The sequence below is a fragment of the Plecotus auritus genome (assembly GCF_963455305.1).
Source record: "Plecotus auritus genome assembly, chromosome: 9".
Taxonomy (NCBI): Eukaryota; Metazoa; Chordata; class Mammalia; order Chiroptera; family Vespertilionidae; genus Plecotus; species Plecotus auritus.
In genome coordinates, this window is record NC_137783.1 from 121,440,557 (window position 1) to 121,455,682 (window position 15,126).

A 15,126-nucleotide genomic window follows, 5' to 3' on the forward strand; every position below is an offset into this window, starting at 1 on the left:
GGGACTGGAGGAGACTAACATATGACAATTAAGTGTAATGTAGAAGCCTGGACTGGATCCTGGGAAAGAAAAAACGCATTAGTCTATAGTTTAGGTAAAAATATTGTTCCAATTGCAATTTCTTGGTTTTGATAATTATACAATTGTTATGTAAGACATGAACATTACGGAAAGCTGGATGAAAGGTAATGGGAACTTTGTCCTATTTTTGCAATTTCTCTGTAAGTTTTAAATAATTTTAATATAAAAAGTCTTTTAATAATTTAAAGTATTGGTGTATATAGCAGTAAATTCTCCTATTTATACAATCTGGCTTTTTAGAATAATTCATTCTCTGAATATAGTAGGGATACCTTATGTAGTCTTGATATAATAAACTAAAGAAGAGAAAGATAATATTCTATTACTGAACATACTTACTGGAACCTTTTTTAGGTCCCATAATTTAGGATCCAGAATTCATTCTCCCAGATCTAAGTTTCAATGTAAAATACGGGGAGATAGCTTAAAACACCAGAACCATTCCCCTGAAACTAGAAATATTGGTATTTTCTATCTCTCTTTCTCTCCATATATATATGTATGAAAACAAGAAGGGAGAAGGAAAGTCAGACTACATAAGGAATCAAATAATTTCGTGAAATTTGTAGCTATTATCTCCATGTCATGCAATGCTATGTAACCACGTAGTAAACTGCTATGTCACTAAATCATAAGCGATAAGACAGAGTGCCTATAATCTAACTGGCACCAAAATAAATAATCAGTACCTTGATTGCAGTCGGTGCACTGGAGAGAGTCACTAAAGTTCCAGCGGCTTCATATTTTACAGCAGGACTAGATGACTGTAATAAGTTATAGATGCAGCGAATAAAACGAGCCCTTTCTGATGGATTAGCATGACAGACCTGGAGAAGAAAACATTTAGGTTCCAACTAACTTCATGGACAGTTGATTTCAAATACATTTTTTAAAAATAGATGTCAGCTTATATAAATATAAGCCATAAAGTCAAATATATGGCTTGAAAGCTAAGAATCCTAATATATAAAAAGCCAGGGGCCATCACGACCGAAACAACCAGACGGATGACCAAACAACAGGCTGCGTGGGACAACAAGGCTGGCAGGGGGGTTAGTGAGGGACAACCAAATGACTGAACAGCAGGCTGCATGGGGTGACCAGGCCGGCAGGAGGGTTAGTGAGGGACGACCAAATGATTGGACAGCAGGCTGCATAGGGTGACCAGGCAGGCCGGCAGGGGGGCAGTTGGGGGTTACCAGGATGGCGGGGGGGGGGGGGGGTGGGGAAGTTGGGGGTGACCAGGCCGGCAGCAGGGGCAATGAGGGATGACCAAACCGGCAGAGGGGGCAGTTAGGGGTGACCAGGACAGCAGAGGGGGGCAATTAGGGCAACCAGACCGGCAGGGGGAGCAGTGAGGGGCAACCAGGAGGCAGAGGGAGGCAGTTTAGGCCTGAGATCGGGCCTAAACTTGTAGTCGGACATCCCTCAAGGGGTCCTGGATTGAAGAGGGTGCAGGCTGGGCTGAGGGGGACCCCCGCCCCCGTGCACGAATTTTGTTCACTGGGCCTCTAGTAGTCTTATAAAGACATCTGAAGATGGCAACCAACATGGGATGAGACATTGTGTCTACTATCCTATCTACTAAAAGAGTTATATGCAAATTAACCATCACTCCGTGACACCGACGAGCCACGCCCACCAGCCAATCAGGAGTGAATATGCAAATAAACCCAACCAAGATGGCTGCAGCCACAGAGAGCAGGAGGGAGGCATGGGTTTCTCCGGCAATGGAGGAAGCCAAGTTTTCTGCCTGCCCTTGCCGGCCTAGGCCTCCACTCAAGGCTACAAAGTTTCAATGATAGAAGATACATAAATCCAAACAGAAATGGCAGCAGCCACAGAGCTGGAAAGAGCAGGAGGCTAGGGTTGCCCGCGGCGATGGAGGAAGCCAAGCTTCTGCAGCCCTGGAAAGCCCAGGCCTCCACTTAAGGCTACAAAGTTTCAATTATAGAAGATAAATAAATCCCAGATACCAGGGCCTCCACTTGGGTTGCCAGGGGGCGTGGCCGGCCTGCAAACCACCACAGGCCCCTAGCCCAGGCCACCCCATGCCCCAAGGGAACCCCCACCCTGATCCGGGACACCCTTCAGGGCAAACCAGCTGGCCCCCACCCGTGCACCAGGCCTCTATTCTATCTAATAAAAGAGTAATATGCAGATTGACCATCACTCCAACACACAAGATGGCTGCCCCCATGTGGTCAAAGATCCTGCCCCCATGTGGACACAAGATGGCCACCACAAGATGGCCAGCAATGGAGGGCAGTTGGGAGGGACCAGGCCTGCAAGGGAGGGCAGTTGGGGGCAATCAAGCCTGCAGGGGAGGGCAGTTAGGGGTGACCAAGCCGGCAGAGGAAGGAAGTTGGGGGCGACCAGGCCTGCAGGGAAAGGCAGTTGGGAGGGACCCAGGCCTGCAGGGGAGAGCAGTTGGGGGGGACCAGGCCTGCAGGGGAGGGCACTTAGGGGTGACCAGGCCTGCAGGGGAGGGCAGTTAGGGGCAAACAGGCTGGCAGGGGAGCAGTTAGGCATCAATCAGGCTGGCAGGGGAGTGGTTAGGGGGTGATCAGGCTGGCAGGCAGAAGCGGTTAGGGGCAATCAGGAAGGCAGGCAGGTGAGCAGTTGGGAGCCAGCAGTCCTGGATTGTGAGAGGGATGTCCGACTGCCCATTTAGGCCCCATCCCACTGGGATCAGGCTTAAACGGGCAGTCGGACATCCCTCGAGGAGTCCCAGATTGGAGAGGGTGCAGGCTGGGCTGAGGGACACCGTCTTCCCCCCGTGCACGAATTTCGTGCACTGGGCCTCTAGTCTATAACAATAAAAGCATAATATGCTAATTAGACCAGACAGCCGAACAACCTTCAGGATGTCCTTCAGGACAACCTTCCAGACAAAGCCAGGGCTGCGAGGGCCAAGGCAAGCCACCACTGAGCGCTGAGCCCCTTGCATGAATTTCATGCATTAAGCCTCTAGTCTATATATATAAAAGCCTAAGAGACTGAACAACAGGGATTGGGCTGAAACTGGCAGTCCAACATACCCCAAGGGATCCCCAATTGCAAGAGGGTGCAGGCCAGGCTACGGGACTCCACTGGTGCACAAATCCGTGTACAGGGCCTCTAGTTAAAATATATTATCCTAGCAATTAAAGAGCTTTCTAGAAATACTATTTTACCTTATCTTAAACTGTTCAAGTTTATTTTACCCATCATTGATTAGTCTTACCTTATAAATTAGCTCAACAATAACCAACTGCAGAATGTCTCCAAATGTCTGAACCTGATCAATACAAGTACTTAGGTAATCCAAAGCTCGATCCTAAAAAAATAAGAATATATTTATCAAACTCCACCTCATTCAATAAAATGACTTAATGCAACTTAAAAAAGCATACACAACTAAATAGACAACAAATGAGGAAATCAGGGCAAAGAAAAACTAACTAATGAAAAAAATGTAAGTTAACATATAAATATAAGCCATAAAGTCAAATATATGTTCTAGAAATGGGTCACAAATCTGGGGTCTGAATTTTCTTGCAGTTAAACCAAGGAGAAAAATACTATGTATTCAGGGTATATGATTCAGGGATTTATACAATCAAAACAAACCAGCTGCTAGTTCTTCCTATTTCTGAGATCAAGAAGAAAAATCTCATCAATTCTCATATACCAAACACTGATATAGAGAACTATGGCCTCAACAACATCTCTACAGTAAAAGTATCAACGAATTTTATTGAACTATTTCGGATTATATCCCTTCGTGTAGGTAACACCAAAACCATATCACTAAATCAACTCTACATGAGGACAAAACATTGTGACCTAAATAAGTAGCTTCCTTATAGTTTTATTTATGAAGATAAATCAGCAGCAACTAGATTTCAGAGGCGTGAATATACTCCATATTTTTCAATCTTCATGCATATTTCCCACATTTTGATAAATACTGGATAGCAAAAATTCTAAGATTAGATGCCACCAAGATGTGCAAAGTCACTACTAGCCACCAGCAGATCCATATACTTTAACCACCAGCAGAGCTGGATGTAGACTTGATATTCACTCATGAAATTTGAAGTCTATAAGAACACACATCTAATTGAAAGCACCCCTGCTTTCACAGACATGGCTCAGGGTGGATCTTATACAAAGGTAATGTTTTTCTTTGTTAAACAATTTTAGATCTACACCAAGAGAAGGAAAAACAGACATCAAAGCCCCAAGTAGAAGACCACAGAATATGACCATAATTTCAATCTAGAAAACCTGTAAAGTGGTTGTTGTTAAATGTTTACTTTGAAAAAGAATATATATAAGCAATATTCCAGAGAAGGGTTAAGAAAAACCACTGTATTTTTATACAAATTAAATTCAAAAATCTAAAAAAATCAAAATCAAAATATACAAATCACATACTATAAACAAAATTACTGTCTAAAAACTGGATTAGGCCTATGTAATACTTTTTTTTAAATGTTTTTACTGATTTCAGAGAGAGGAAGGGAGAGAGAGATAGAAACATCAATGATGAGACAGAATCACTGATGGGCTGCCTCCTGCCCACCCTTACTGGGGATTGAGCCCATAACCCAGGCATGTGCCCTAACTGGGGAATAGAACTGTGATCTGGTTCATGTGTCGACACACAACCACTGAACCACACCAGCTGGGCTAAAATAAACTCTTTTGTTGTTTTTTAATCCTCACCCTAGGATATTTTTTCCCTGATTTTTAGAGAGAGTGGAAGAGAGAGGGAAAGACAGAGAGAAATATCAATGTGAGAGAAACACATCGATTGGCTGCCTCCGGCATGCACCCCGACCAAGGCCCCTGGCCGGGATGGAGCCTGAAAACGAGGTACGTGCCCTTGACTGGAATGGAACCTGGGACACTGGCTTATTAAAAACTATTACCTAACTTCAAGCATTATTCATTCACGACCATTTTTGTTACAATAATACCCCTCCCCACTTCCTCTCCTCCCATATTATTTTGAAGCAAATCCCAGACCACTTATCATTCCTTTTGTAAATAGAGGGTATCCCCAAACAGGGCTGGGCTGTAATACTTTTATTTATTTATTTATTTTTTTTAAAATATATTTTATTGATTTTTTACAGAGAGGAAGGAAGAGGGATAGAGAGTTAGAAACATCAATGAGAGAGAAACATCGATCAGCTGCCTCTTGCACACCTCCTACTGGGGATGTGCCCGCAACCAAGTTACGTGCCCTTGACCGGAATCGAACCTGGGACCCCTCAGTCCGCAGGCTGACGCTCTATCCACTGAGCCAAACCGGTTTTGGCTGGGCTGTAATACTTTTAATTCTCATTTAAGTACAGTTATAAGAGTTATTTTTTAAAAAAGTACTTACCTGATCTGCATGAATTAGCATCATAAATGCATTCCTTTTGCAACTTGCATCCTTCTCATTCACCAGAAAATCATGTATCAGTTCAGGAGCATCAGGTATAAGATGTTCAAAATTTCTTGAAATAAAACAAGTAATATCCATGTTTAATAAAATCCTACTTTGTTATTTCATTTTATAACTCTATGAACACTACCAAAATTAATCTTTATCAAACTTTGTAACAGTATCATTGTTTTGCTTTTTAAAACTTTAAATCAATTAGAAAATTGTGGGTAGGAATCACAAGCTGACATCTTCATCTATAAGGTATCAAATTATTCTTTTATAGTTCAATACAGAAAAAGCTAATTTATTTAGCATGCAATCTATCAACTGACTATCTCAAGTAATTGCCTTTCATATACTTTAGGAATAAAATTTCAATGCTCATGATGACATCTTCAAGGTACTTGAAGATCATTCTTTAAGAATTATCAGAGAAAAAAAGCATCCCTTGAATTTTACTAGTTATCCACTATATTTATTAACTTATTTACTTACTGATTTCTTATTTTGGAAAATTTTAAGTATTTCTAACAGAATAATAAACACTGGCTTAATAAAAGCTATTAGCTAACTTCAAGAATTATTCATTCACGACCATTTTTGTTACATCGATACACCTCCCCACTTCCACTCCTCCCATATTATTTTGAAGCAAATCCCAGACCACTTATCATTTCTTTTGTAAATAGAGGGTGTCAAAAATGTACACATACTTTGAATAATTAGAAAGGCAGTATTTATTAAAATACATTTCATTTTCAAAGTGTAACAGAATTAGCTGTTAAAATATATATGTACACATTTTTTGGAATACCCTGGTTTGTTTTCTAAAATTAAGAATTCCTTCTTTTTAAAACTAATCATAATACCCTTCTCAGACCTTAAAAATTTAACAATTCCTTAATATCATCATATAGCTAGTGTTTAAATTTCCAATTGTCTTAATGGCATAATTTTTGTGCATGTATTGGTAGTTTAAATATTGAAATTTGTGTAGTCTGTATGGTAGCTTTCAAGAAACTCTACATTATTAACCACAATAACACTTTCCCTAACAGATAACAAAATCTAACATAACAGTAAAAGAACTATAAAATTATATAATAATCAACTATTAAAGTATAAAGATATTTATAAAAATTACATCCTACTTCTAATGGATTGACTTCTAATGGAATGACACCAGTGATTATAAAAACCAAGCATTCTAGCTTCATCTAACTGGTTATTTGAATGATTTTAAAGTTCAAAATCTTCAGCTTTCTAATAAGAGGAATTAGTTGAGAACTGCAATCCTTCCTAAAAAAGTTCCCACCTTAAGTCCTCTAAGGAAGGGTAAAAAGACACACATTCCACAAAAAGAGAATTCTAAAACAGTCAAAACAAAGCCTTTAAGAGCTAAGCTAATAAATTAAGTGGGCTGGAGTAATACAACTGAGAATGACAGGCATTGTCATAAATTGGAAAGTGTACAACCTGTTTAAAAGGGGGCTACATATCACTGCATTTCAGCAGATTGTTGTCATGCAGAAACTAAGACCCAGTGTTGCCAGATCTTTTGACTTTTCATGTTGACAACTTAATGATAATAAGGGAAAAAATCTTGTTTAGGCCAAATGAAACACATTTGCAAGCTACATACAATCTGTAAGAAACCACTTTGGAACCTCTAATTAAAAGAAGAAACACCTCACAGAACTAGGCCAAAGAAGTATCTTTATTTACCTATAGATAGTATAGATGGCCAAAACAGCATTTCTTCTAACATAGCTGTGACGATGCTCCAAACAAGCACGAATAGCTGGCATTAAAGGTTCTAACAATTCTGCTTCTTTCAATTTGCAAAGAAAACGAAGAGTGGATCCTCGAATAAATTCATTAGGATGCTGAAGATCCTGATATAAAAATTTAAATAGAAAGTGTTGAGTTCCAGAATTAAAAATAATATATTAATGCAAAATTTTCCAAGAAAAAAATCAGTAAATAGGTTTGAGAAAGACCTAGATTATCACATCATTTTCATCAGATTCCTATTAGTGAAAGCAATTTTTGTCACATCAATTATCTTATATTCTGTGTCACTGTTTTTATTAACAACACGTAAAAATGCATAGGAAATGCCTGGAAAAAGAAGCAATAAAACTTTTTACAGTAACTCCTTACAACTTCAGTTCCTAACAAGTAAAATAAAGCTCCTTCTACCAGTTTTACAATTATCTAAAATCAAAGTAATATTCACAGATAATTATGGTTTAGTTTACCTTTCTATATGCATCACATACAAGGATCATTTCATGTAAAAGTCTCCCATCTGGAGTGGTTTTAGGAACAATTTCCCAAAATACCAGAAGTAATTTTTTGATGGTGTGATCCTGAAGAGGTAGCACAAAACGAATGATGGTCATCAGAAGTCCAGGAAGCTTTTCACCATTCAGAATCATAATGATGACTTTCTTCAAAGCTTCAGTCTTTGACTTCACATCTCCTTTTTCTGATTTAAAAAATTTTAAGTAAAACATAATTATTTCAACAGAAAATTTCTTAGATAATTTCAAAAGCAATTAACAAAGTAAAACCATTTTCTCACTTTATCATCAACAATGGTAGTAAAGTCACAAACCCAAATAACAAGGGTTCTCAATCTGGTCATGCCACAAACAAGCTATATGACTTTACACAGGTGATTTATCTGTGATTCTTATAATATGAAGGCACCGGATTATATCTCCGGTCCCTAACCAATGGAATTAATGCAGAGACCATAAATGTATAGGTATATTAAATAATGTATGTCTCAAACATGCAAGCAGCTATTTTTCAAAATGTAAATATGTGCCATTAAGAGCTTCTAAATTCAAAGTAGTTTTTAGTCCATATATATTTTGTCAACCAAAGTTACAACCATTATTGAGGGAAGGAGGAGGGATCACTGACATGTTGGAGGTCCTCAAACTCAAAAAGATTGGGAACTAAAGACTAGATTAATCCTAAGATCCCATCATATTCCTACAGAATATAAAACTTTAGAATCTTTAAGGAATTACCTAAAAATTGAAAAAAATTAAAATGTACTAGATTAGTAGCCACTGTTTAGAATTAAGGTTAACACATTTAAGATAAGGTGCTAGTTTATTGTTACTTAGCCTAAAAAAAATATGCACTATAACCGTGGTCGGCAAACTGCGGATCGCAAGCCACATATGGCTCTTTGGCCCCTTCAGTGTGGCTCTTCCACAAAATACCATAGCCTGGGCGAGTCTATTTTGAAGAAGTGGCGTTAGAAGAAATTTAAGTTTAAAAAATTTGGCTCTCAAAAGAAATTTCAATCGTTGTACTGTTGATATTTGGCTCTGTTGACTAATGAGTTTGCCGACCACTGCACTATAAAGTATTTTATGTAAAACCATCTATAACTTTACAGCATTATCTTTGCATACTAAAGAATTTATGGTTCATCTTTTGGATTCAATATTCAAAGGCAGAAATATAAGAGACAAGCACAATGCTACAATTGTTTTGATCATAAAAATAAACAAGTATCTAGAAGGACAAAGAGGGAAGACAAAGGTACTTAATAATCTTAAGAGTTATCATGAGCAAAAAACAAAACAAAAAATAAATTTCTAATACTTAGAGCAAAGTGGCTACTACATACAGAGTTCTTTGCTGTTGCCAAAGAGACAGACAGTACAGTTGGTAGAGTTATAGAAAGGATTTAAGCTTTGGAAGAATTGTACTAGGTGAAACAAAAGTTCATTCTAGCCCCCAAAGGCTAAGTATTTATTCCTGGCTTGGTATGGTATTTTAACATGTTGCAGAATAGAGAATATCCTCAGGTATTTGAACTGAAAACAAAGTGAGGGTTATTAACATATTTATCCCACAAGGGTCAGTATTTTTAAAACTGACTAAATTCTCATATATCTATCTCTCCCTGCTTCAGAGTATTATACTCCTGCCATATATGAATAAAAATTGGTATGTGCCATGTCAAGAAATAATTGCTGAAGGATGGAGTGTCAATCTGGGCAAACTTTGAGTTGTTAAGTCTGTGAAGAGGACAAAAACAAAGCATCAGGAGAGATGTCAGTAGCTGAAAATTATATCCATGAAAATAAGACAGACTAGGCAGAGTTCTAAATGGCCAAAGTTGTATTCACAATACAGGTTTTCCTCTCTTTGTCACAAACCTTCCTTTCTGAGTAAAAAAAGATAAAAAAATAAAAATAAAAATCTATACCATTTGTATTTGAAGCTTCCTCAAGACCAATTTCCAATTATTTTAACAATTCAAATTGAGTAGGGGGATGCTTTTATCCACATCTCCAAAATTTTCAAAACTTCTATTCCTTTATGATCACTACCAAAAGATATGGAAACTTTGAAATATCAATTCAATTCACCAGAATATTACTTCATACTCCAGAGAATGTACAGCCATCAGAGCATATATCCAGTGAGTGATTAAAGGTAAAGAAAAGTGTAGGTAAAGCAACTAAGTATTTCACCAAACAAAAAGTATTTGTTAAAAAAAAAAAAAAAAAGTATTTGTTACTCAAATTGGCAACTACTTCTAAACTTTTTCTCATCTCAACTCTTTTGGTTAGGGAAGGTTAGTCAAAGCAGCTGCAATTAAAAAAGGGTATTGTTTACAATTAAGGACAGGTTTTGTTTTTACATTTCTAGTTATAACCTTAAGTATTTTGGTGGTCTAAAAATAACTAAAGTTCATTCATTATTTTCATTCCATTCTACTATGTAAGTATGAAAACACACACACACACACACACACAGCTTATGTATATAAGGGTATCAGTTTAAATGCCATAAAATAACGTTTCTTTTTCCTTCTCTAAAAATAGACCTCAAGGGTGAGGGTATGAGTGGGGGGAGGGGGGTTTGAGGAGTAACGGGGGATGAGGACACATATGTAATACCTTAATCAATAAAAAAATTTAAAAAAATAGACCTCAATAGAAACCTAATAAGTGAAAATCAGGAAATATTACATTACTGCTTATTAAGAGGTGGGAATACACAAAATATTGTCTCCTTTCAAACTGCAAACTATCTTTCTAAATTTTCTCTCTATTTTAAACAGTCGTTATCAGTTTAAGTTAAACTTATTTTTAGTAGTTCAATTAAACAAGAATCATTATTTTGGAATGTGGGTTACTTTAAAATTTTCTTTACAGAATTACAAAAAGGAGACAGGGTACACTTTTAAAATTCAGAAACATAGTTCTTTTTTTCTCTTTTGTATGTTTTAAAAATGAAAAGTTTAAACCTTTCTAGAAAATACAGGTGTATTCTTGTGTTGACTTCATTTAGTCAACAGGTGAAAACAAAGTTCTTTTGGTTTTACAAGCTAAGTAATATGAAGTTACATGCACAAAGGAACTAAGACATTCAAATACACCTTCTTTCAACCTGTTACCTACAGAGAATTGTCAGATATATTTAAGCATAATATATTAAACCACACAAGCCATTATGTTATTTTTAGGAATATCTAACAACTAAATTATTACATTTCTTTAGCTTTACTAAGCTAGACTGAGATGTTTTATTTCCAAAAACCAGTACGTCTAAAGGTAACTAGTTTTCATTTTTAATAAGACAAAAAAGGTCTATTGAAAAAGACCTAGACAAAAATTATATCCTAGAAAAAGCTTAGACAAAAATTATGCATTTCTAATTATAAAGAAACCTGAAGTGCAAATGAGCTTTTCATTTTCAAAATATCATCAAAGTTTACCTAGATCATTTTTTAAGCTAATCTCCGATGGAGGTTCCGAATCCATTGGCACGTTAATTAACGTATAGCACACATTCTCAGCAGCCGTCATGGTTTCCGGTGATAATCAACCCTGGATACAAGATTTAAGGATAAAAGATGCCAGAAAAATCTAGAAAAACAAATACAAGGATAAGATATCACTACAAGTAAAAAATAAAAACATAACCAGTAACTACCGTAAACTTCACTGTCTAAAGTTCATTCAGTTTAGCTTATGAGTTTTGAAGTATCAGAAGGGTTGGGTCAATATATATTGTGTCCCACAAAAATAGAGCCTAATATTTAAAAACACACACACACTTGTCATTTTCGACCTAAAGGTATATTGTTCCGCCCTCCACTACCCCGCCCAGGGTTTAGAACGCTGTACTGCAGAATTAAGGCCCACCATCCAGTGACAGTGCCCGGCCCCGCCCCAGTAGGTATAGAAGTGATTTAACTGGCATACAATCCGAACTGCTCAAGTTCACAGACCCTGTGCACCATCACTGGGCTAAAACCTTCAGGTGTTTCATCGCGTTTAACGGTGGGACCCGACTCTGCCTACGTGGGTCCCTCTATCGGTGCGCTGCACCCCCACCCCCTTCCCCGTCCCTTTCTTCCTGCAAAACAAGCCCCTGCCTGGAATGGCGAGCCCGGGACGGTGTGGGAGGGAGGAGACCCCTGGCCAGTACGCAGGCCGGGACCGGGCGTCCGGCCCCGAGCTGCCCAGACCCCTCGCCAGGCCTGGACACGAGCGGCCTAGTCTCTCCCCTTTCGCCACTCCCCAGAGACAGCCAGTTCCTCCGACTCTCCCCAGCCCACCTCGCCTTTGGGATTGGGGGCTCATGGCCCGCTACCTGGCTCCCGGGGGCAGCAGCTGGGGCAACCGCGGGACCGTCTACTAGGGCTCCAACCCCCAGCAGTAGCGGCGGCTCCGCAGAGTCCTTGGCTGACGTGGAAGGGGGTGGGAAGACGACCCAGGCTCCAGCCACCTCGCACCTACGGCGGCTCAGAGAGGACACGCCGTCTCCGTCCTGCGGCTGCGCGCTGTCGGCAGTCCAACTTTCTCTTCTCTCGTTCATGGTTGGTTTAGGCCGCAAAAAGGACTCGAAACACGTATTTATTGTTTTCCCTACGTGCCTGAATTAAGCGCTGTGGTCATTTAAACGCTATTTAGGATTTGTTTCTTATTCCAGGAATTAAAACAGCCAAGGGGAGGAAGTTTGGAGAGAGGGGAAACACATTTTACACAGGGCTGTGTGGTCCAGTGGAAAAGAGCACAAGATTGGGAGCTGGAAACGCTTTTCTAGTTCACCCACTAATAAACTGGGAAAATAAAGAAATATTATTCGGGTCAGTAACTTAAGTTCTTCCAATAAGGAACACTATATTATGTGAAGATCCATGTCAGTTCTTAACATCTGCAGTCATCTGAATCTTTGTCTCTGCATTTAGGCTGGAGTTGCTCGACATCAGAATCGCACTTGTGATTTCTGGTTGTTGTTTTTTAAGTTATGGTCCCTTTCATGATCTTTTCTGAACACCCAGTAAATTATAAATTTTTGAATGCATAAAGGGATTGACAGCCATTGTTTTAAAGGCTTTTACCTATCTCCAAAGACCTAATTTATACAGCTGTAGCAAGCCATAGCACCTTCGGTTTTGCGCATTTGAGGTGCCGTACCCCTACCCTGCTCAAAAAGGGTTTTCTGGCCAATTATTAAGTTTTAAAAAATTAAGCCGTAAGCAATATATGGTGAATACAAAGAGGTCTGACAAAACCTGCCCTTATTGACAGGTAACCTCAGTTTGGAAGTTAGGACACAGAGTGCTTCATCTATCTAGAACGCAGCTATTTTGATATTTCCTCTATTTGGAACCATCAAGCAAAAAATGTTATCGAGCACCCAAAATATATCACAAAAACCTCACTTAAGGTCTGCACTTAAAATTGTCATAGTATTTTCTGAGTGCTCCTCAAACCCTGTGCATTAATTTTTGATTATTTTTTAAAAATATTTTTTATTGATTTCAGAGACGAAGGTAGAGAGAGAGATAGAAACATCAATGATGAGAATCACTGATTGGCTGCCTCCTGCACTCCCCACACTGGAGATGGAGCCCACAACCCCAGCAAGTGCCCTTGACCCGAACTGAACCCAGGACCATTCAGTCCGCAGGCTGATGCTCTATCCACGGAGCCAAACTGGCTAGGGCTGCATTAATTTTTTAAAAACTGTTTTGAGATCTCTGTAGAGTGACATACAGAAATCCCATGTACTTTCCACCTGGTTTCTTCCAGTGATATAACACCTTGTCTAATAATAGTAAAATAGCAAATCCTGGAAATTGACATCCATACATGTCACTAGTTTTGTTGTTGTTAATCCTCACCTGAGGGTATTTTTTTCCATGGATTTTTAGAGAGTGGAAGAAAGGGAAGGGGAGAAAAACACCACATTGATTGCCTCCAGCACATGTCCTGGTCTAACCCTTTCGTTGCATAAGCCCACACTTCAACCACTGGGCCACACTGGCTAGGGCATGTTTCACCGGTTTTACATGCACTCATTTGTGTATTTAGTTACTATGTTTAGATTCATGTGATCACCACATCAAGATAAGGTACAATTCCATTTCAAGGATCATTCCTATCCTTTTATAATCACAGCCACTTCCCTGCATAACCCCTGGCAACTACTAACCTGTTCTCCATTCTATAATTTTGTCATATCAAGGATGTAATATTAACCATACCTACTTCAGTTGCCCTGGAGACTCCATTGTATTACAGAATAAAATTTGAGGCTTACCATGACCAAGTTAAGTAAACTACTAAATATGAAAAAAGGCCCAAAATATGATGTTCTAGAAAACCTCATTTAAGGTCTGCACATAAAATTGTCATAGGCAGTGTTTATATTGTTGTATATATTTAACTACCGGTTGTTGAGCAGAACTTTACACACCCTAATTCTTCCTGATTTATTTTTTAAAAATATGCTTGTATTGAATTTTAGAGAAAGAGGGAGATATAGATAGGACAGGTTTTGTTCTTTACCTTTCTAGTTATAACCTTAAGTATTTTGGGTGTCTAAAAATTAGTTTATTCATTAATTTTTATACCATTCTACTATGTAAGTATGAACACACACACACACACACAGAGCTTTTGTATTTTAGGGTATCAGTTTAAATGCCATAAAACAGGGTTTCTTTTTCCTTCTCTAAAAAAAGACCTCAATAGAAACCTAATAAGTGAACTAAAATCAGTATTCCATTACTACTTATTAAGAGTGGGAATACACAAGTAAAATATTGTCTCCTTTCAAACTGAAAACTATCGATGAGAGAGGAACATCATTGATCAGAATCAAGCTAAAAACTCCAGCGTGTGCCCTTTATCGAACCAGTGACCTCTTGGTTCCTGGGTCAACAACGCTCAACCCAGCCAGGCTCTTCCTTACTTGTTGTAACATGCATTTTTGTCTGGGGACTTATTTTTACTCTAGCATGTAATTACATCATTTTGAATGCTTTTTAAATTATAAATTATTTGAGCAAGGACCTTGTCATATATCAAGAATCATAAAAATTTACATGTCTAGGAAATTAAGGCCTAGAAAAAAGGGAATTATCCCAAATTGCAAAATGGCCAAACACTGCAAAAGCTGGGACTAGAGCCTGAATTCTGCCACCAGTTTTATTGACTCTTATTTTTAACCATACCAGTTCTTCAAAGATGCACATATAGATGCTTAATAAATTCCATGTGAATTGAATATTATCTGTATATCAAAGTGACAGTTTCTATGTAAAGACATTAGGAATTATTTAT

At 38.4% G+C, this 15,126-nt stretch overlaps 1 protein-coding gene across 1 annotated transcript in view; it reads right to left on the reverse strand.

The window, feature by feature from the left end:
- Positions 1-12,294, reverse strand: part of COPB1 (COPI coat complex subunit beta 1) — a 35,698-nt gene extending 23,404 nt beyond the window's left edge. The window contains exons 1-7 of the mRNA XM_080641493.1: positions 12,146-12,294; positions 11,265-11,415; positions 7,768-7,997; positions 7,232-7,401; positions 5,462-5,576; positions 3,308-3,400; positions 771-908 (exon numbers count right to left, since the gene is read on the reverse strand). Coding sequence (XP_080497619.1) covers positions 771-908; positions 3,308-3,400; positions 5,462-5,576; positions 7,232-7,401; positions 7,768-7,997; positions 11,265-11,355 — 837 coding nt within the window. The 5' untranslated portion in view covers positions 11,356-11,415; positions 12,146-12,294. The remainder of the gene's footprint in view (positions 1-770; positions 909-3,307; positions 3,401-5,461; positions 5,577-7,231; positions 7,402-7,767; positions 7,998-11,264; positions 11,416-12,145) is intronic.
- Between the last annotated feature and the right edge of the window lie 2,832 nt (positions 12,295-15,126).